Consider the following 21,801-nt stretch of genomic DNA (forward strand, 5'->3'; position numbering starts at 1 on the left):
GATAAACACAATATCTTCTTAGACTTCTTGAAAAACAACAATACTAGTCTCTATAACTCTAGGACAGAAAATAGTAATAGTCACAATATCTTCTTGGACTCAGGGCCGGCGCCACCACTGGAGGGCAGCAGTTTGGAGAGGCGCCCCCAGATGGAGGTGAGTGGTGCCGCCACAACTCCCCCCCTCCGGAGCGACTAGGCAGCCGCCACCGCATCACCTGTTCCCCCTCCCCACCCCTGGAGTTACTTAGCAGCACTCACCGCATCATCATCTGTCACCTCCGCCCCTGGCACACCCGTCAGTCCCCATCGCCCCCCCTAATGGGAGCGTCCCTCCCCCGCATGTGGCGGGCCAGCCCTGCTTGGACTTGAATAATAAGCAATTACTTTGTAGACTTATATAAGAGCGACAATAGCAATTACTTCTTAGACTTAGAATAATAAACTATGATTGTTTATTGTAGAATGACAATCTTTGAATACTTGGACTTTGAAATATAATGAACTGTGATTGCTTGGACTTAGCTGAATCCAGATGACTTGATGATTGACGCAAGTTGAGGTGCCAAAAGGACAGAGGTAACACTGGGTCATCCACTTGTGCAGATGACTACTAACACCGACAGGAGTAAAATATGCCATCAGCAGGTTTGCCAGAATTGGACCTTAGGAAAGAAACTGTGGCAGGCTGAGCATAGTGGCCAGCATAGGCCCAGGGAAATCTGCAGGCTCCAGGTAGTGCACAGATGAAGAGACGCTTTGGACTGACAGCTCTCTGGTCAGAAAGGCTATATACCCAGCACTCTCCTCCCATAGGTTGAGAGTCAGGAAACACAGGAAATGTGTGCAGACTGGCCAATGGCAGACTGGACAATCATATCCAAGCGCAGGCCTCCCGATGCCCACCAGAAACTAAACCACACAACTGCAGGCCACTGCATCTGGACCCCCGCCAAGATCACCAATCTACAGCATGATGACAGACCCCCATCCAGCGCAAGGAGAGCCACCGCTGAGCGGGTGAGTAGCACACCCGCCGGCAGCAGCCACGAGTAACCATGATGACATTACCACAGCAAGTCGCTGGTGAGTTTCATTTTCTTGAAATTCCTATGCAGACATATTACACATCTCATCTGCCAAAATAATCTCATCAATATTCAGCCATCAAGTACACAATAAGTAAAAAAGAAATGTTACCTTCTTTATCCCTTTTCCGCCTCTTCTTTTTAATAATAAAAATAATTAGCGGTATTAGCAAGACCAATATGATGGCTGGTGCAGCATACGTCAGAATAGTGGTTACATCTAATGGTGAGTCCTCAGGTGGTACTGTCCCTTCAATATCTGTTTCATTCCAGTTCTCCTCTGTTGCAGAAAACAGAGTTTGGTCGGGTTCAAGTGTAGAAGGAAGGTATGTACTGTCAGGATGTAATGTGACGGTTGTTTCTTCATCATCAAACATTAATGCACCTATGACAGGTACGAAAACAAAGATAGCAATTATATGTTATACATTTTAAAAAGTTTTTTCGCAGCAATAATTACTGAGTAGGAAGCAAAACAGCTGTAGTTATACCAGAACCAAATGCAAATAGCCACCATCAGTAACAGCACATACTTGTCCCAGACCTAGTATATGAGATCCATTTGACAATATGGGGCATATGTAATAGGATCCTATTTTAGTGGAGGTGTGGGATGATGGGCGATCACAGATTTACAGTTAATACAAGCAGTGTCAGAATGGAGATAATATCTTTTCTGACTGCTCCACTTCCTCACTCCCAAAAGTCCAAAATTATCCCCCCCCCCCCCCCCGCACCTAGCGCCAACCCCTACAGTGTGTGGCTAATTACTGTATGCAGGCCCCTTCCCTACCCTCTTCCCCCTCACCTCTCCTTTGTTGTCCCACCCATTTCCCTTGTGGCACCCCCCTTACCTCCAATTATTTCCAACCGGATTCAGCGGAAAATATACCCTGTAAAGTGTAAATACCGTACCTTCCAGCCTTAAGGTGCCCACAGACGCATCAATTATCGAATGCGTTTTGTACTTTTTAAGCACAAATTGCATCTTATGTACAATTATTGGATGGTGTTTATGTTCCCGGGAGCCCGATATTGTATGTCTAAAAAAGTACGTGCTGCACGTACTTTTTAGACTACATCTGAAATTTAACATTACAAACATGGGTTCATCACATGCATCCAAGTGCACATTGCATAGCAAGCTGGAAGAAAAATTGTATAGAACCATTGTACAGTCAAAAACGCATAGCATAGTACAATTGTAGCGTCTGTGGGCACCTTAAGCCAGGGTGTGAGCTATGAGTGGATCCTGTCTCTTCGTCTAATACACATAGTCAATCACGTCATATGTCTTTGCAGCCTATTCATTATACACCTTCTGTGGGAAATGATTTGAAATTTGGGATTGCCTTAAAATGTAAGTATCTCATGAAAGTATTACAGTAGTTCTGCAGCAGATACATGCTGTGCTTTCCCAGTTTCTTATTGCAATAGGGATGGTGTTGGCCATAGTATTCTATGGGCTATATAACACAATGTACTGGGAGAGGAATTGTCTGCATCACTCCCTGGTAACAACCAATGGTAGATCCGCTATTGACCACATATGAGCAGTACTATATTGTAGGTCCACTGAAAAGTAAGTAAAGTGAACCCTGGATTTTTTTATTAGTTTGACCAGGACAAATTCAATAGGCTGGAGTGTAAGCTACATTGTGGAGTAAAAAAACATTTTGAAAAAATGTAGAAAAATATTTATTCATAGCATGTATCTATAATTGCATATTGTGTAATAAAGCTGTCATTAGAAGTGTTAATAGTTTGTTTATCATTTTAAAAAATGCTAAGTGAATGAACAGAAGAGAAATCTAAATCAAATCAATATTTGGTGTGACCACCCTTTGCCTTCAAAAGCATTCATTCTTGTAGGTACACCCGCACAAAGGGCCTTATTCTGGTTGGTGCGGTTCTGTCCGCGTGTGGTCGTTCCGCCGATGTTTGGTGTTTGCGCATGTGCAGAGGCATATCTGCGCATGTGCGAACGGCAGGCACGTCCAAATACCGCATGAATTTTCTACAATCCGAACAGGGGGAGGAGAGGGGTGAGAAGGGCTGTTTTGGCTCAATACCATATGTGTACGCCCAGAGTTTCATGGGCGTTCCCATGAAAACGCTGGGCGTACGTATGGTAATGCGGCCGTGACGCACGTGTGGTGGGCGGACATATGACATAGCCGGATGTCAGCTGCCCGCCCATATTCCTGCTGCCTGACCACTCGGTCCTGCATTCGATGGTCTGCGACCATCGAATGATGGGGGAGGTTCCCAGAGATGGAGGAGGTGTACACACGAGAAATCCACTCGTGCTCCGTGCAGTCAGCAGCTTACCGCATTCGGACGCAGTGAGCGGTCCGTACGGAAGGCGGGGCTCAGGACGCTCGGTCCTGTCCGCATATACGCATCCGACCGCACCGACCAGAATAAGGCCCAAAGTGAGGGTTTTTGTAGGATTATAGTCAGGTGTATGACTGACCAATCATATCAATCATGTGATAATGATCATCCATTTTCATACGTAGGTTGAAACACAGTCATTAATTAAAGCAGACCATTTCATGGAACTCAAAAACAAAACATAAGTTAGATATACTGTATCAGCAAGGTATCTCCCAGGAGAAAGATTTCAAAACATTCTGGGATTTCAAGATGCCCCTATGCCTTTGGGAATGTATTGTTAGACTCTTCACCCCTGTATTGTTAACCCTTTGAGTGCCAAGTGAATATGTCAAGATTGGAGTAAAAATTGCCAACATTTTTATTCATCATAATGATCTGTAATGGTTACTTTATATAGAAAATATAACCTTTTTTTTACACAACATTTTTTATTTAAATTTATATAACCAGAGTCAGCGACGCTGGCACTTTTAGTGGATATTTTGCACATAACCCACAGAGATGTTCAGTCATTTTTTTGCGCTTCTCACACAGAGATGTTGGCACTCAAAGGTTTAAGGCTCTAGTCTCCATTTTTTATGTAACTGTTCAACATGTAACTGTGGCAACTCTAGCAACATGTAACTGTGGTGCGATTACATCAACTTAACTACATAAAACAACTGCTACTATGCAGTAAAGAAAATATTGCATGTAGACATCCAAGCAGAATTGGCATGAATATATTTGTTTCTTAAACCACACTCAATAAACTGCACTACCTATTTTTACGTTCTCTAAGCGAAGCACTAAATGTAAATGAGCGGAGGGATACGGAGAAGATAAAAGGTTATTGCAAATGTCCCCTTGTGAAAGTAACACACACGCAACAAGACAGATACTTCATTTTATATTTTAAATCACTGGAACAATTTAATTTGGACATGACGCTATAATAAATTACTAATGCTAAGTGGCTGCAGCAGTGACGTGAGATGAATAGAGGAGATTATATAAATTGTTATTGGTCTGTAAATGGGATGTTTAAAATATTCATGGTTTTTATGTTTTAAAAATACAGGCATATAAAAAGAGCATTGTGACTCTGCACATTTATTAAATGACTTACAGATATGCAAAACATGGGAAGCATTTCCAAAAGATACAATTGTGACACATGTAGCATGGTATCCATAACACACAAGTGTCCTGACACACAGGTTAGGCAAAAGAATGTGCCCCTCCCTACGACCATTACCGGAGAGATGCAGGGAGGATGTGTACTGGGGAACATGCCATACCGATACAATGCCACAATGTTATTTTACCTGTATACAGAGAAAGTTTCAAAAGAACAAACCCACATATAACTGTGTAGCTTGAAACCTAATTAAAGTTTAAGCAATGTGCCAGTCCCCACAGGTTTAGACACAAGTGTACACAGTGAGACTGTATAGCCCTTACCATCATTGAATAATCCAGCAGAAAGTAAGAGGGCAGAGAAAAGCCTGCAAATGTTTGTCTGCATATCACTGTCCAATCCCGATTGCTGATCCTCTCTACTTTCTTTGAATTGTCTGCAAGTCTTTCTCAAGGGAGCTTCAACATTTCCTGTTTCCTTTCAATTTATCTGTGAACTTTTTCTCATCTTAGGAGATATATTCATTTGTGTGTTTAGGAAGTGATGTAATTCGGCCTGGGCTTGTTGAGACATATACATGCACAAGAAGCTCTGTAGCACCTGGATTAGTGACTGGCTATAAATACTTTAGTCTTCAGCATTTCTCTCTGTCTTGTGCACATTCTACAATTGTAAGCATTACGTACAGTAGCATACTCCATGCTTCACTTCTCCTTTATGAACTGGGCACAATCAGACACACACACACACACACACACACACACACACACACACACACACACACACACACACACACACACACACACACTGGGCCTAATTCAGTAAGGCTCGCTAAGCTGCGAAGATTCGCTGCTTAATGAGCACTGTAATGCTGCCTATCTGGTGAGCAAATGCCCACCCCCTGTTGTCACGCGTACATCCCTGCCACAATGCAAATGGATGCTTTGCATACACATTCATTCGCAAGAGAGTGTACGGGCCAAAACTCATTCGATGATTTTTGACCGTCCATAAATAGTCTAGGCTGACTTTTATTTACGAGGAACATGTCTGAGAACGGGGCGGGCGCTGACATCATGTGAAGTCAGGCGCTCCAGACCCGTGCAGGATTCGGCACGTTGTATTCCAAAAGGGACGCCTGGTGTTTTGCTGGCGGAGCACCCACCATTTTTGGGGGGAATGCTCAGAAAACTCTGGGCGTCCCTATGCACCATCCCCCTGACTACTCCATCCTACCCCACCCCCGTGCAAACGCCTACACATGCGCAGAACCAAAACATCGGGCCCCGGAGCTAATACGCCGGGGACCAATCGTTACAGAATAAAGCCCTATACACACTGTACGAAAGTAGAAGTGTTCTCGACATACTCTTACTAAATTACAGAGAAAATAATTATCTCCTGTAGTAAATATTTTCCAAAACAAAAAAAGTTATTATTTATTCAACATGCAGTGTATTTTTGCTTTTCTATTTTATTTTAAATTCCCTAAAAGAAACTCTAATTATTCTCTTATAAAGATTACATTAAAGGTAATTTTGCAGGTGTGATGCAATCCACGCTCCCGCACACATCCCATCGCGCAGTTCAAAAAGTATGTGCTGCACATACTTAGAACTAGCTTAGGATCACATAGCATGCAAATTGTATGTGATGCAATGTGATGTAGCTCAAAACTCATGCAATTATTGTAACGTGTATGGGCACCTTCAGTAAATATAACTTGATCGATTCTTTTGGCTGTTTTTAATGGTGATAGCAGTCCAGTAAATGAATACCAGTATTGGTTTCATTAGTTTCAAAACTGATCATTCTGTATTTTATTTTTAAGTGATTTATTTGATTTTTGTTTATCATATAACATTTTTGGAAACTGTATCTTAATTATTTCCAGCTGTTGGAGGTACCAATGTTGTGAAATGTTTCATTTTTCCAGCTAAAATCACAGGATTTAACGATTTGTCCATGTCAAGACTCACCTTGGGTTATCAGTTCAATAAAATTCCTACTTTTTTTTATTATGCATAGTAATTGCAGTTCCACACCACCTAGGGGTCAATCCACTTACAGTCATAGGCGAATCTAGACTTATGGTAATGGGTGGCCCCAGATCTAGACATAACAGCAGCGGGACCTTTGCGCGGCGTAGCCGCGTGGCAAAAAGGGGGCATGGCCTCATGGGAAGGCATCACAAAAAGGGGTGTGGTATAACACTTTAGACCATACACAGTAATGCCCATTACACATTTTAGCAAACTCCATAATACCCATTACACATAAAGCCACACGCCATAATGCCAATTACACATAAGGCCACACACCATAATGCCCATTACACATTGTGCCACACATCATGATGCCCATTACATACTATATAACAAACCGTAATGCCCATTACATATTTGCCACATAAGTACTGCTTACCTACGTGCTCATTGCTAGGTGGTCCTTGCTTGATTGCACCATAGTACCCATTACACATGATTCCGCACACCATAGTACCCATTACACATGATGCCGCACACCATAGTACCCATTACACATGATGCTGCACACATAATGTCCCTTACACATGATGCTGCACACATAATACCGCTTACACATGATGCTGCACACCGTAATGCCCCTTACACATTTAGCCACACATTATGCGTAATGCCCCCACATACCGCCACTTGTAGGGTCCCTTAAGCAATGCCCCCAAAAGTGCCACTTACTGTAAATTTTTATAGGAGCCTTCGCTGCTGCTGCAGGGAGAGATGGAGTGCGGTGCAGCTGCTTCTATGGGGAGAGGAGCAGAGCGCAGCGCAGAGCACACTCCCATTCCCCTCCTGGTGTCCCCTCTAGCCGAGTGGATATTTGAAATATTGTGCGCGCTGTTGTTGACGTCGGGGGAGCACGCTGGGCACCGGCACCACATGATTAAAGAGGGGGCGGGCTGAGGTGAAAGCGGGGAGAAGAATTGGAGTGGAAGCTGCAGGGGTGACATTGACAGCTGGGCAGAGAGCAGGGGGCTGCCCGGCTGTATTCAGAGCACTGCAGGTCACGGCTGTTTGAAATAATACCCCTTTCACAACAGAAAATGCAGGGATGTACCCGGGAATATGGTCCCAGGATCATTTTCTGGTGTGAGGGGGAGAGACAACCACTCCCGTCTCCCTACCCCCCTTTAACCAACCAGCAACTGACCCATTTACATGAGACCAGTATCATATTGAAGAACTTTTGAATTGGCTTCATGATTTTTTACGAATGGTCCCATGAAACTAGACTGTTTGTGGTTCCAGAGAAATCTGCCCTCAAAGAACATAAACAGTCATGAAATTACATTTAAGAAATGGAAAAAAAAAAACGGTTTAACCTCAATATCCCTGGAACCAATTAACCCATATGGATCCAGCCTGGTATCAGATTGAAGGCTTAGCGATTTGGGTTTGACTGAGATCAATCTCGAGCTTCAGTGATGCAGAAGGGGGAACTGGCAGCCGTTGAACTGGGTGGAACTGGCAGCCGTTGAACTGGGTGGGGGTCGGAATTAGCGGGTCCCATGTTATCCTATAGGGAAAACGTTCCAGATTTGCCTGGCAGTATCTCCGGTTACCAGGGGGCTAGAGACACGGGGCTGGGCTTGTTGGAAAGCCCCATCCCTCTACAAAAACAAAATTGGCTAATGGGTGGTCCTGTGCACCTCCGGACCACCCCCTAGATTCGCCTATGCTTACAGTAGGTGGTTGTTTGTGAATGCTAGTTTGTTTCATGCAACTGGACTTGCATTTACCAAAAAGTAACAAACAGTTCACTTTTCCAAGTCATTCAACTGGTGCGTGTCATGCCTGAGGTTTGTTCAGAAATCACAGACGTAAGGGCTAACTGCGTAAGGGCTAACTGATAGTGGAACCAGGGAGCCTTGCTTAAGGGCCCTACACACGGAGCAATAATCATACATTTTCTGAGTGATTTTACATTATTTCACTAATTTTGCTCAGAAATTGCCTGAAAATTGCTGTGTGTGGACACCACACAGCAATTGAAATGCATGAACGATTAATAACCTGCATGCAAGTTATTAATCGGTCAGGGCCAGTGTAAACGGAGAACACTGCCCCTAATACCTCACTCAGTGCATAGCTATGAAGTGCTGTGTGCTGAGAGACCTGAGTGGTTTGAGCAAAGCAGCATCACTCAAAACACTCTCTCTACAAATGTCGGTACATGTGTAGGGTCCATGTCACCAGGATATGGTTACCAATATGGTTGCCTGAAGGTGTGACCTGAAAGGAGGAGGTGGTGTTTGTAAAGCAAGTCCTTTATTATGCTCGCAGGAGATGGTACAGGTAGCAGCAATTGGAAAATTACTTGGTAAGCGGTATCAAAGGCTAATGCAAACAATGGAGCAGATATCAATGGTTCAACACTGATGGAGCAAGAGCTCAATGGCGGAACAATGATGGAGGTGAGTATCGATGGCAGTACACTGATGGAGCAGGAGATCTATGGTGGAACACCGATGGAGGTGAGGAACAATGGCGAAACACGGATGGACCAGGAGATCGATGGTGGAACACCAACAGAGCAGATATTAATGGCAGAACACAGATGGAGCAGGAGATCAATGGTGGAACACCGATGGATGCGAGTATCAATGGGGGAACACCGATGGAGCAAATATCGATGGTGTAACACTGATAGAGCCAGGCACCCATGTTTAGTTTAGGAGTGTTTGTTTTGCTCATGCTTTTGGCCTATTAATGACAGCATGGGCATAGAAGTCTATGGAAGTTGAAACTTGATAGGCAGACATGATATGGATGTTGAATAGCAGGCATGTCAGTGGCGTTATCGTAATGACCGTGGCACGGAAGCCTCTGGGAGCTGAGACTGACAGTCGGACATGATGGGCTGAGGAAGCCGTATAGCCATGGGGACAGTCAAGCAGGGTGACTGCAAGGACACTGCATTGCGCTGCACACATAAGGCATGCAGTGCTGACTTATATCCAGACTTGTAGTGCAAGGACAGCTTGACTCGACAATTAAGGGGTAAGAAAGTATGTTTTGTAATCTGGATCACGACAGTGCACTGTGGGGGAAATTTACTAAGAATACGAAAAATCTTTTTTTTTTATTTTTTTTTTTTATATATTTATTGGATTTTTTTCTGTTACATACATTATAAAGAATTAGTACAGTACAAATAAAAAGAATTGTACAAAGGCAAACATGTGTTGGTGGTTTGAGGACGTCACAAGTCGTAACATAAAGAATAGCTGTATGGGCGAAACCCCACCTCATCATGATGGGAAGTAGGCTTAGGGCAAAAGACCCAAAACAGGTGTGAACCCACAACTGCGGGCCTCTTTGAATCACGGGAGACAAAACTGGGGGGTGATTTTGAGCGCTAGGGGCACGTGTGCTGTGTGATGTACAGAATGCTGCCCTCTGGTTTAGGGTTGCCGCCCTTACAGAAAGCTTTAGCGAAGAAAAGAGAGCCAGTAGGCGCCTTCTGTACACTAAAAAATGTTTTAATCAACAATCAACATACAAGTATCACAATTCACAAACACATAACATGTACCTATGCATGCATGCAAAAGAGATAAAAGCTAAAAATTATCTGATGCAGACTTTTTACTTTATTTTTATTTTTATTTAATTTTTTAATTTTTAGCTTTTATCTCTTTTGCATGCATGCATAGGTACATGTTATGTGTTTGTGAATTGTGATACTTGTATGTTGATTGTTGATTAAAACATTTTTTAGTGTACAGAAGGCGCCTACTGGCTCTCTTTTCTTCGCTAACTCTTTGAATCACGGAGAGCTGAACCAGGACAATAATAATAATAACTTAGGATAAAGGACCGCTTTCCCGCAGAAATAAAGAATAAGGAACCAGGCTCCACTTACGTGACCGGACCGAACCCTCCGGCAGCACAGGATGGTAATGTGCATGCCGGGAGCGACTTGGCAGGACTGGATGGTGCCGCGCTGACCAAGACGGAACCGGATCAGGACTGGACCGGGACCGGACCAAGACGGGACCGGAACCAGACCAAGACTGGATGCAGACCACAGCAAGATGGCAGCTGGGCCATGGCTGAAACACGGTTGGACAACAACTGAACCACAATCGGACCGAGACGGGCCCAAGACAGTAACGTATCAGAACGGGGCCAGGACTAGATCAGATCAGGACAGGACCAGGATAGGATAGAGACTGGACCACGGCTGGACTGTGACTGGACCAGGACAGCAACTGGACGATGACTGGACCCAGACTGCAGCAGGACAAGACACTTGACAGGACCCAGACTGAAGCAGGACAAGACTGTGACAGGACCACGATTGGCAGGACCGGGACAGAACCAGACAGGACAGCAGGGAGCTGGACTGGACAGGACAGCAATGAGCCAAACTCTCTACTAGGACCAATATAACTAGTGGGGCTGATCAGGGCTGAATCCCTTAAGAGTGATAGCCCAGCCTATCAGCCGCCACCTCAGCACCCAGCCCACCTGCTGATGCTGCTGCCTGGCTGGGCAATGACGTACACCGGAAGTGACGTCACCTGCCCGGAGACAGCCGGGCGGAAGTGCCCGGGACGCCTTTCTCAGGGCTCCGGGACGATGCCGCAGCACACAACAGTCAGCGCTGCTGACACTTTATAGTGGTAATCAGATTAAAAGGAAACTCTGATTAGTTAGTACATGTTATAATGGAAGCAAAATGGATACGAAGCAGGTTTATATAGTCGGTGAATGTTGGTGTTCAGGATTGGTGTTGGTGATAGGTGTTCCAGGTTGTGGAGTCAAATAGGGACATAATTTGGTCTTGCTGTTCATGACTTAAGGATTCAATAAACGAGCCCCACTTTTTATAGAATTGCATACCACCTTCCTTTATGATGGGCAAAGTAGAATATCGCTCTAAATATAGTATTCTAAGTAAACGGGCACAGAGCGTATCAAGCCTGGGGGGAAAACGGATAGCCCAATTTGTAAGGATTAATATCTTACCAATGGTGAGGATCACACATAGTATTGAGATAAGGAGTTTTCGGGCTTTGAAATTGTCATACACAGTATGTTCCACATGGACAACCCTTTTAGTCAGTTGTTTATATTGGCTCTTTATATCTGCTACAGCTTGTTGTAGTGCTGCTGCATTAGCCTGTGCCTGTTCTGCAAATAGGGGCTGCACAGTCTCTCTTACAGCTTGAACAATATCCCCATAAGTGAGTGGCTGTTGTGAGGAGATGGGGGAGCAGACTGTACGGGCATTGATGTGTTCTGCAGCGCTGCCTGTGGCACAAATACCGGGGGGAGCATTATGGTGGAGTCCCCGGCTTCTGAATATGGTGAGGCGGCCATCTTTGGAGCATGCACATGATCCCCTTCAGGCTTGCTGTGCTGGGGATTTCCCCGGCATGGCGGCAGACAGGAATCTGTCCATGCACTGTCCAGCTGGTAAGGTCGCTGGAGCAGTTCAGGAGGAGGTGGGCAGGGTGAGCCTCGCGGCTCTAGCAGGGTAAACAGCTGGCCCAGAGCCGAGCAGCAGGGAGAGGTGCCTTACATCCGCCGCACTGGAACTGGAAGCCTTCGTATTCTTAGTACAAATGGATATGAATGCATACCGCTGTTTTAGCCATATGCAAATATCCTATTCCGGAATTTTTTTTACTAATCAGTTGTATTTGACTGATTCGTATTTTCCGATGTCGTATCCATTCGTATTGTAGCCAATACGAATTTGTATTTGAAATACAAATTCGTATTTTCAACTACAAATTCGTATCAGCTTCAGTGTAAAAAAAAGTATATATATATATATATATATATATATATATATATATATATATATATAGAGTCCTGGGGGTGCGGCGGCACTCAGAATAGAAATAAGACGCGTAGGCAGAAGTTTACCTATTATTTCTATTCTGAGTGCCGCCGCACCCCCAGGACTCTACATTAGACAGGCTACTACTGTCTCCACGGAGGGCACCAGTTTATTGGAATTTATCTTACCTTCTCCTATACTTTGGAGTGCCGCCACAGGATTGTGTGTATATATATATATATATATATATATATATATATATATATAAATAAATAACCGTAACCAGTAAAGAGCTGGTCCTTGTTGTAAAAAATCAGGAAACAATTTGACTAGGGTTTCACTGATTAATTACAACCAGCACCAGGCCCCAGGGCTGGTCCTGTTCCCAAAATACGGGGGGACAAAATGAGTAGGGGTCCCCCATATTTTAAAAACCAGCCTCAGGCCCAACCAGCCAGCAGGATAATGCCACAGCTGGGGGGAGAGTTTTAATACAAGTCCCCAGACCAAAGCATTCATCCCTACCAACCAGTCAGCATGGGAAGGGGTCCTGTGGGAGTGGGGACCCCCCCGATGGAGGGGTTCCCCCCTCCAGAACTTACCTGCCCAGGCTCAAGCCTGTTGCTCTTCCCTGTACCCCATGGCTGTGGGTACCGGGCTGATTGAAAAAAAAAAAAAACATTGGGCTTTGCTGTGGAACTATGAGTCCCAGCAAGCCTGGAACACAAACTGGGACTTGGAGAACCACAAGTCCCAGCATGCAACCCATTAATGAGCTTGCTGGGACTCTTAGTTCCACAGCAAAACCAATAGTGTAAAAAAATACACAAAGACACTAGAAAAATAAAACTTTATTACATCCAAAGCCCACACATACTGATACTTACCTATGTTGAGCCCATAGATAGGTCGCTCTCTGTCCATCCATCGGTGGTCCGGTCCTGAAGATATCCATAGGGTTACCTGTGGAAGCAAATCATACTTACAAGTCTCCTCCGGCGTAGATATCTTCATTCCATGTAGGCTCCAGGGGGACTTGGCAAAAAAACAAACCGAAAACGCGAACCATGACGAACTGAGCAGGAGCCGCACGCTGTCTTTGTTTACATCATGCAGCTCCACCCCCTGAATAGCGCTATTGGGCGGTTTGCGGCCTAGCGGACAATCAGAAGCCTGGGGCTGGTTACGACCATGGGGAGGGGACCCCACACCGTTTTTTTGGATTTGTGCAGGCTTCTGCCAAATATGCCAGGAAAATTAAGTGTATTTTCTTGGCGGATTTGGACAGCAATTAGCGGCCATTTACCGCTATTTAGCAGCCTTATTTTCAATACGGCCGCTTAGTAAATTAGGAAACACCATTCTTTTGAATGGTGATTTCTAGTCGTATTCTATCGATGGTGTATCCATTCGTACTTGTATTTACAAATACGAATGTGCCATCAATACGAATACGAATTTACGTATATTCAGGATAGTAAATCCTTAAAATACGTATACGCATAAACCCGGCGCCCGGCTAATTTACAGTCCACCGAATTCAGCTGAATTGACATTTTTACAAATGGTGACTTCAGCTGAATTCTGCTGTATGAATGAATACACCATCAATAGAACTCGGCCATATATGGCCATAGAGTTCTATCTGTTCGGCTAATTTACGATCATTTGTACTGCTGCATTCGGCTACTGCTGAATTCGACTGGAAAATAGACCTAATTTTTTAGGCTTCAGCCAGGTGTATTCAGCTGAAACCTTCACAGATCAGTGAGATTCGTGCGATGCTTCTCTGTGTAAAAAAAAAGAAAAATAACTTAATTAATTTAAAAAAATGGTAACATCCCATTGCTGCAGGAGCTAGTTACATGGCATTACACTAACAGTCAGTTGCTGAGGTGCCTCAGGGGCCAGAGACCAGTATCCAGGAGAGTTACTGCAGCTACTGAACCACCCCAGGCCTAATGGAACCCTGTTGGTGATTCATTGCAGGACTTTGTATGAGATCAATGTGATGATAGCAATCTGGAATAAGCATTTGAGATTGTAAAAGTGGCTAATAGTAGGGTGATTGCTGCTTTAACATCAGAGGGTGTGCCATGTTTTCTATTGAAAAATTATTTGCTATATAGTGTTATTATTTTACAGGAGAAAAGAGTAGATCAGTTGTTAGTTCCCCGAAAACTTGAGCGGTTGGTATTAGAAGCTGCACATACACATTTGTCGGGTGGCCATTTAGGGGAGGAGAAAACACTCCAACGCATACAATTAAGGTTCCTTTGGCCAGGCATCTATGCCTCAGTCAAGAAGTATTGCTAGGAATGCCCAGTGTACCAGAAGATGGCCCCTCGGCCAAAGTTTAGGGCTTTACTGGTACCTCTCCCTATCATTTCCGTGCCTTTTGAGTGAATTGGTATGGATCTGATAGGGCCAGTGTAAACATCTGCTTGAGAGCACCAATACATGCTAGTGGTAGTGGATTATGCCAACAGATACTCAGAGGCTATACCCCTGCATAATATGATAAATAAGAATACCAAAGGAGGTCCTAATGGATCAAGGTACCCTGTTTGTTTCTAAGCTTATGAAGGATTTATGTTGGGTGTTAAGAGTAGACAGGATTACCACCTCAGTGTACCGCCCACAAACAGCCTTGTAGAAAGGTTTAATCAAACCCTTAAACAAATGATAAAGAGGGCAGTGTCTCAAGAAATACAAGACTGGTACTTGCTCCTACCTTATTTGTTATTTGCGGTTAGAAAGGTACCCCAATCCTCTACAGGGTTTAGTCCCTTTGAGCTCCTCTATGGGAGACAGCCCAGTGGGATCCTGGATTTATTAAAATAAGGGTGGGATGTCAGGATCCTAACATCCTTCAGTTTGTGTCCCAAATGTACGGCCATTTAAGGCAGATTGCGCCACTCCTGAACTAACACATGAAAAGGTCTCAACAACATCAGAAACAAAGTTATGATGTCTGCGCAGTCAACCGGTCCTTTAAACCAGGCGACATGGTGTTAGTGCTTGTGCCCACTATAGAATGTAAAATGTATGTTTAATGGCGGGGCCCTTATGAGATCATAGAGGTGGTGGGACCGGTCAATTACAAGGTTCAACAGGCAGGTAGAAGAAGAGAGGCCCATTGGAAGGAAACTGCCAGTCAGCCCTCTTTGGTAGCAAAAATGGTTCCAGAATGCCAGGTACCCACTGAAGTCATACTTTATCCTGGACAGAAACAGGAAGTGGCGAATTTGGTGGCACAGTCCCAAAATGTGTTTTCTGCCATTCCAGGAAAGACACAGATCATCTAGTATGATGTTGTGACTCCACCCGAAGTGGTCATAAAACAAAGACCATAGCGCATAGCCGAGGCAAAGCGGGCAGCAGTAAAGCAAGAGGTGGAAGAGATGCTATGCCTTGGGGTCATGGAGGAGTCAACCAGTGAGTGGAATAATCCCATTGTCTTAGTACCTATGCCTTCGGGTGCTTTAAGATTCTGAAATGACTTCCATAAATTAAATAAAGTTTCTCACTTTGATTTGTACCCTATGCCCGGGGTTGATGAGTTGGTAGAAAGTTTAGCCAGTCGGGTATCTTACCACACTAGATTTGATAAAAGGATATTAGCAAATTCCTGTGACAGAAACTGCTCAGGCAAAAACAGCCTTCTCTACCCCAGAGGGCATATTCCAGTATAAAGTGCCCCCATTTGGTTTACATGGTTGCTGCAGCCCCACATGGAATATGCAGTCACATATTTACATGATATTGTTATTTTCAGCTCGGACTGGGAATCACACCTACCAAAGGTAAATGCGTCTTAAAGGCTCTACATCAGGGTTGCCGACTTTGTTATTCTCCTCTCCGGGAGAAGCCCGGAGAGGAGAGTTTCAGCAGCCGTTCAGGGGGCGGGGCTTAAGCGTGACATCACTAAGCCCCGCCCCATGATACGAAACCAGTAAATTTACGGATCTCCGTGGAGGGGGCGGGGCTAAAATGACGCGATTGTGTCATTTTAGCTCCGCCCCCTCCTCTGATACCCGAGGAATTTTAATGCCGCAATCCGGGGGACAGCGGGGGTGCCCCCTGAATCCGGGAGGGTTGCCCTCCCTTCCGGGAGCCGGGACCCGATTTTCGGGAGACTCCCGGAAATTCCGGGAGGGTCGGCAACCCTGCTCTACATTGATATGTGGATGCCAAGTATTTGGTGTACATTGTGGGCAGAGGACAGGTTAAACCTTAGCCTAGTAAGATAGAAGCGCTTCTCACTTGGTCTAAACCTAAATGTAAGTAGCAACTTAGGACATTTCTCAGTCTGGTATGTTATTACCGCAGATTCATATGTGATTTTGCCACTAGAGTTGCTCCACAAACAGAATGTCTCCTGACAAAATAACGTGGTCTAGACCAGTGGAAACCACTTGCCAAGATTTAAGCCTTTCTTGCAAGCTCCTGATTTAAAAAAAACAGTTTATGTTTACAGACTGATGCCTCTGGGACAGGATTAAGGGCAGTCCTTTCCTAGGAGGTAGAAGGAGAGGAGAAGCCGATCCTCTACCTTAGGTGTAAATTGCTGAGCAGAGAGCACAAGTATTTAACTGAAGAGCAGGAGTGCTTGGCAATTAAGTGGGCAGTGGAGTCCTTAAAATATTATTTGTTGGGATGAGAGTTTTTGTTGGTCACAGACCATGCACCCTTGCAATGAATGCACCGAAACACAGAGGTGAATGCTCGTGTGACCTGTCGGCTTTTGGCCTTACAGCCATTTAAGTTTGAGGTGAGGCATAGTCCGGAAAAACAGCACTTCAATGCAGATGCCTTTCCAGGAAGTTTGTAGGTCTCGATTCTCCAAGTAACCATATGATGAACTTGGGGCAGTGGTTCTCAACCTTGGTCCTCAAGTACCCCCAATAACACATAATTTTCAGGTCTCCACACAGAATCACAAATGAAATAAAGTCCACATGTGGATCTTTTAAAATGTGTCAGTGAATAATGAGTGCACCTGTCAGGTGACCTGGAAAATGTGCACTCTTGGGGGTACTTGAAGACCGAGGTTGAGAACCACTGAGCTAGGGGACGAGGAAGAGGGCGAGGTGGTCGACCTCTGGAAAATGATGGAGAGCTGTGTACCCAGGTGGATGACACAGCTAGAGGTGGTTGATATGGAAAGCTTGCCTAAAAATGCGTTAGCTTCACCAGGGTGGTTGAAGCTAAGGGGGGAGGAGTGTAGCAGGAACAGCATACTTCCACATGAAGGTAATATAGAGGATCCGGACCAGGTTTTTGAGTAGCAGTAAATCTGATGTGATCAGGGTTGGGCTGATTAGCAGCAACTGTGCTTTCCTGATATAAATGTTTACAGGGCAGAGGGCCAGGGCTCCTCATGGTGGAACAGCTACCCAATTGATTGCATACCAACATCTTACTTTTAGTAATTAGGAAGCTTGCGGCCGAAAGGGGGGCATGGTTAGCACTGTGTAAGCTGCTGGCCATGCCCCAAGTCCCTCTGAACAGAGGCTGTGCACATGCATACAACATCTATTACCCACTCTGCAGCGCTGGGCAGGGGGGACTCCCAACTTCCCCCACCCCACCATGGCCCCCTGCAGAAAGCACAGAATGCGCTCTTTCTGGACTTTCCTCTGAATGTACAATATGATTGCCATCACCTGTGCCAAACAGGGTAATTGATAAGAAAGGTGTTTTTCAACACAGGCGATGGCAGTTATTCATTCAGAGGGAAGCCCAGAAACAGGGCACTGTGTCCCTGAGAGGGTCATGTTGGGAAGTATGGACATGGGACGGGCCCTATAAAACTGTAAGATCACACAAAAAGCAGGACAGTTGGAGGCACACACACTAATTACTGTACAGACCTTTCTTATTTTATATACACCGCTCTTCCTGATAGGAAAACTCTTTAACAATCATTGAAATTTCAATTCGCAAACAATACCTCCTCCGCCCAGCAGAGGGCAGGCACCTGTACTGACGGGCACCCCTTGCCGCCATATTGGTAGAGGAAGAGAGCCTTCGTTCCGCTTACACCCGACCAGTGACAGTTATCCGGATCATAGACGTGGAAGCCGCGGCTAGAGGGTAGTTACTGAATCAAAGAGTGGCCGAGAGAGCGGCTCCATTTCCGGGTGCTGTGTGAGTTGTCTGACTCTGTACGGGAGAAGTAGGCAATTCAGGTGGCCGGAGACGCAGACGGGGCGAGACCGGTGTGTGCGGCAAGACGTGGGGGAAACGGGACACCGTCACTAGCAGGTGAGGGGGATTCGTGTCCCGCATGCTGTACTTTGTATGTGCACTCAGTGCTGCAACAGGTAGGCGAACACACAGCTACATGCACCTGTGTGCTGGCTGCAGGAGTGCCGGGCACGGGCTATACCTGTGATCAAAACCTCCATGTCTGATGCAACAGGTGGGACTCCCTGTCATGTGTCCATACTGTATAAGTGCACAGAAGTGTTTCTGCTCCTACTAGTGCTGTGCATAGGAGTGTCACTGCTCTGTGTACATGTGACCAGGGGAGCACCTATGCTTTCATGTCTGTCATGTGCACAGCTGTGGCACTACTGTATGTCCTGTGCATGTGACCATGAGTGCACATATACATTGTACTTATCTGTTGTGGGTATGATCACAGCTCTGTCACTACTCCCATGTCATGTGACCATCTACTGTATATACTGTACATCTCCTTTGCATGCCAATCATGTGAGGTCAGAACACAGCATACTCCATACGCCATGTACATGTGACCAGAGGAGCACCTGTACACGTTCACTGTACATACTGGTCACTCATGTGGTTGTGGTCACAGCACTGTTCCTCGTTGTGTGCCACTAAGAGCACAAGTGTAATTATTTCTAAACACAGTGGTGTAACTCTTCCATCTGTGCACACTGTGTAACTGTGTTTTGGAGACTGAGGACCAACCGTAAAATGGACAGTTTAATTTAATTTTGTATTGAGGTATAAATATATTCTTTGTCATCAATATACATTGTATCAACTGATAAGTTATATGGAATAACTACATACAGTGCATCACTCTGAACCTGAACATGCACCCTCCATTGGATAACAAATACATTTCTTTGTAAAACAAATATTAATTATAAATTCAAAATAAATATAAAGTTTTCCAGGTTATCTGTAGCCAGCAATCAATAATTCAGTCAAAACTCCATTATTCTCCAAAAACATGAACCAGGGTATTCTTCTAAAATAACAGAGCAACTAACATAGTGAATTATCCTCTATTAAACATAGGAAAATATATAGGTGCTATTTCGGCATACCGAAAGGGTATGTATGAATAGCTTATCACTGATACGGTCTGATGTAAACTTCACTCGCAGTGGGCTCCCAGTTTTTCTCAATCCAAATCCAGTGTACTAAACCGAAGTCTGGTAGCCAGAACACCATCTACCACCAATGCATTTCAACAACTGTCTTTATCAATGTAAACTTTATTTTACTGTTAACAGATAAATCCCATGCGCTTTCCTGCACATATGACATTTATCACATCCTTTTAGTATCTTTTTCCTTTCATGTTCTTTTATTGTGTGTATTCTTTTGCAATCCTTCTTCCTTCACACCATCGCAGTGATTATTTGAGATCTAGAATTATTTCTATATACTGATGTTTCTAGCAGTATGTTCCCATTGTCCTTTTCTCTGGGTACATAGCAAAGTATCACAATATTACAAAATACAGATATGGTAAAGAAATTAGGAAAATGAAGAGATTCTGTATCATGTCAGTTAAAAAAAAAATCTTTGTATTTGTTTTATTAAAAACAATACAACATTTTTTTCTATGATATGTTGTGTCTGAAAATGGGGGTATTCAATCTGTGGCAATATTGCCCAACAGAGGAAATATCGGGTGAGATTTAATAGGATGAGATATTCAGAAAGTGAGAGATTTGGGAAGAAAGCTCCAGTTTTTTTAAAGCGGCAATCATTTACACTGCAACACCAGTTTGATTTTGCAGTGTAAATGATTGCCGCTTTAAAAAAAAATGGAGATTTCTTACCAAATCTCTCACTTTCTTAATCTCTCATCCTATTAAATCTCACCCATCATCTCTCGCCTATTCAGTGCTGTCGTTAAAGGCAGTATTGAAGGCTGTCCGATCCGATTCTTTGTAAAGTGGAATCTGTTTTGTTGGAGACAGCCATGGATTGTTGGATTCACGGCAGTTATCTGTCAATTCGCACCTGATTTCAGGACTTTCCAACACTCGACAGTTGGTACTTTGAATGCCAACAATTGAATTACCGTTGGAAGTTGGCGAAAATGGCCTGGAATATGACTGTTGGGACTTGACTACAGTTGGAATCTCTGAATACTCCCTAATGTCTTAATGCAATAATTAACTAGCAGGTACATAAGGTGTTCCCTAGGGCTTCTGGTTTACATTCTGTTAAGGGTCATTGAGGACCAAGTTTGGGAATCACTGGTTTAAAGTTTTTTTTTTATCTCAAAATGGTGTACGGGATGTAGTTCTAATAGTTTTACATTATAGATAAGGAAAAGGAAGTGATGGAAAGAACCAGGATAGAACTTGCTTAGACAAACACTGCTGTTTACCTCCATAAAAGCACTGGCACTTCACCTTCTATCGATAAGACGTTTTTGCTTCTTTTATAAAATAGAACTATATGGAAATATTTTGTAATTTTATTTATTTTTTCTCCGAAATTGTTTGTAAATCCCTGAATCTGGCTTCAAAAGGTTACAACACAATTCATTTAGACAGTTCTATTTCTGCCTACTAATATTATTGTACTTCATTTACAGATGGAGCTGGTCTCTTCCTTGCTGGCGCTGCGCCAGCGCCAGAATCTGGCAAAGAGGCGCCCCATCTGACTGAGACGTGTGTGCGTCTCACACGCACGCGCGTCTCAGTTTCCCGTCGGCGGGGGGACGGGAACCCGGGAGACGGACAGGGTTAGTGTGGGGGGGGGGGGGGGGCAAGGCGGCGGGGACCCCGGGCGAACTTCGCCGAGGCGGTGGGGACCTGGGGGGAGAGCCCCGTTGTAAGGCGAAGCGCGCGCATCTCGTGCGTGCGCAACCCCTTACGGCGCAAAAGCGAGACCCACTCCATCTGTACATGGCAGTGGTACATAGCAGAATGCATATCACACAATAGGACATTACATGGTAAATTATTGCATTTCATTAGCCACAACGGTACTTTTTACCTAGAACGGCGCCCATCGCGACCATCGAATGCACTAAAAAACGGATGCGATGGCCGCGATTTCCCATAGAGATCAATGTTAAAAGTGAGATTGGACGCGATTTTAGTGTTCAATGCATCAATGCCCGCGATTTTTA

At 44.5% G+C, this 21,801-nt stretch overlaps 2 protein-coding genes across 10 annotated transcripts in view; one reads left to right on the forward strand and one right to left on the reverse strand.

The window, feature by feature from the left end:
• The window catches only part of TMEM154 (transmembrane protein 154), a 57,375-nt gene extending 38,670 nt beyond the window's left edge, over nt 1-18,705 (reverse strand). For 2 of the 6 annotated variants that reach the window (XM_083171774.1, XM_083171784.1), the window contains exons 1-2: nt 7,032-10,149; nt 1,200-1,472 (exon numbers count right to left, since the gene is read on the reverse strand). In XM_083171774.1, coding sequence (XP_083027900.1) covers nt 1,200-1,472; nt 7,032-7,113 — 355 coding nt within the window. In that variant the 5' untranslated portion in view covers nt 7,114-10,149. Of the gene's footprint in view, nt 1-1,199; nt 1,473-4,930; nt 5,115-7,031; nt 10,150-10,511; nt 11,110-18,396 lie in introns of those variants that run through there. The other 4 variants (XM_083171792.1, XM_083171818.1, XM_083171800.1 and 1 more) reach the window with 4 other exon arrangements.
• The window catches only part of ARFIP1 (ARF interacting protein 1), a 146,966-nt gene continuing 136,406 nt past the window's right edge, over nt 11,242-21,801 (forward strand). The window contains exon 1 of one of the 4 annotated variants that reach the window (XM_083171750.1): nt 11,242-11,274. The gene's annotated coding sequence lies outside the window, so the exon portion shown is untranslated. Of the gene's footprint in view, nt 11,275-18,393; nt 18,711-21,801 lie in introns of those variants that run through there. The other 3 variants (XM_083171743.1, XM_083171757.1, XM_083171762.1) reach the window with 3 other exon arrangements.

This window comes from Crinia signifera, chromosome 1 (genome assembly GCF_055691185.1).
Source record: "Crinia signifera chromosome 1, ASM5569118v1, whole genome shotgun sequence".
Classification (NCBI taxonomy): domain Eukaryota; kingdom Metazoa; phylum Chordata; class Amphibia; order Anura; family Myobatrachidae; genus Crinia; species Crinia signifera.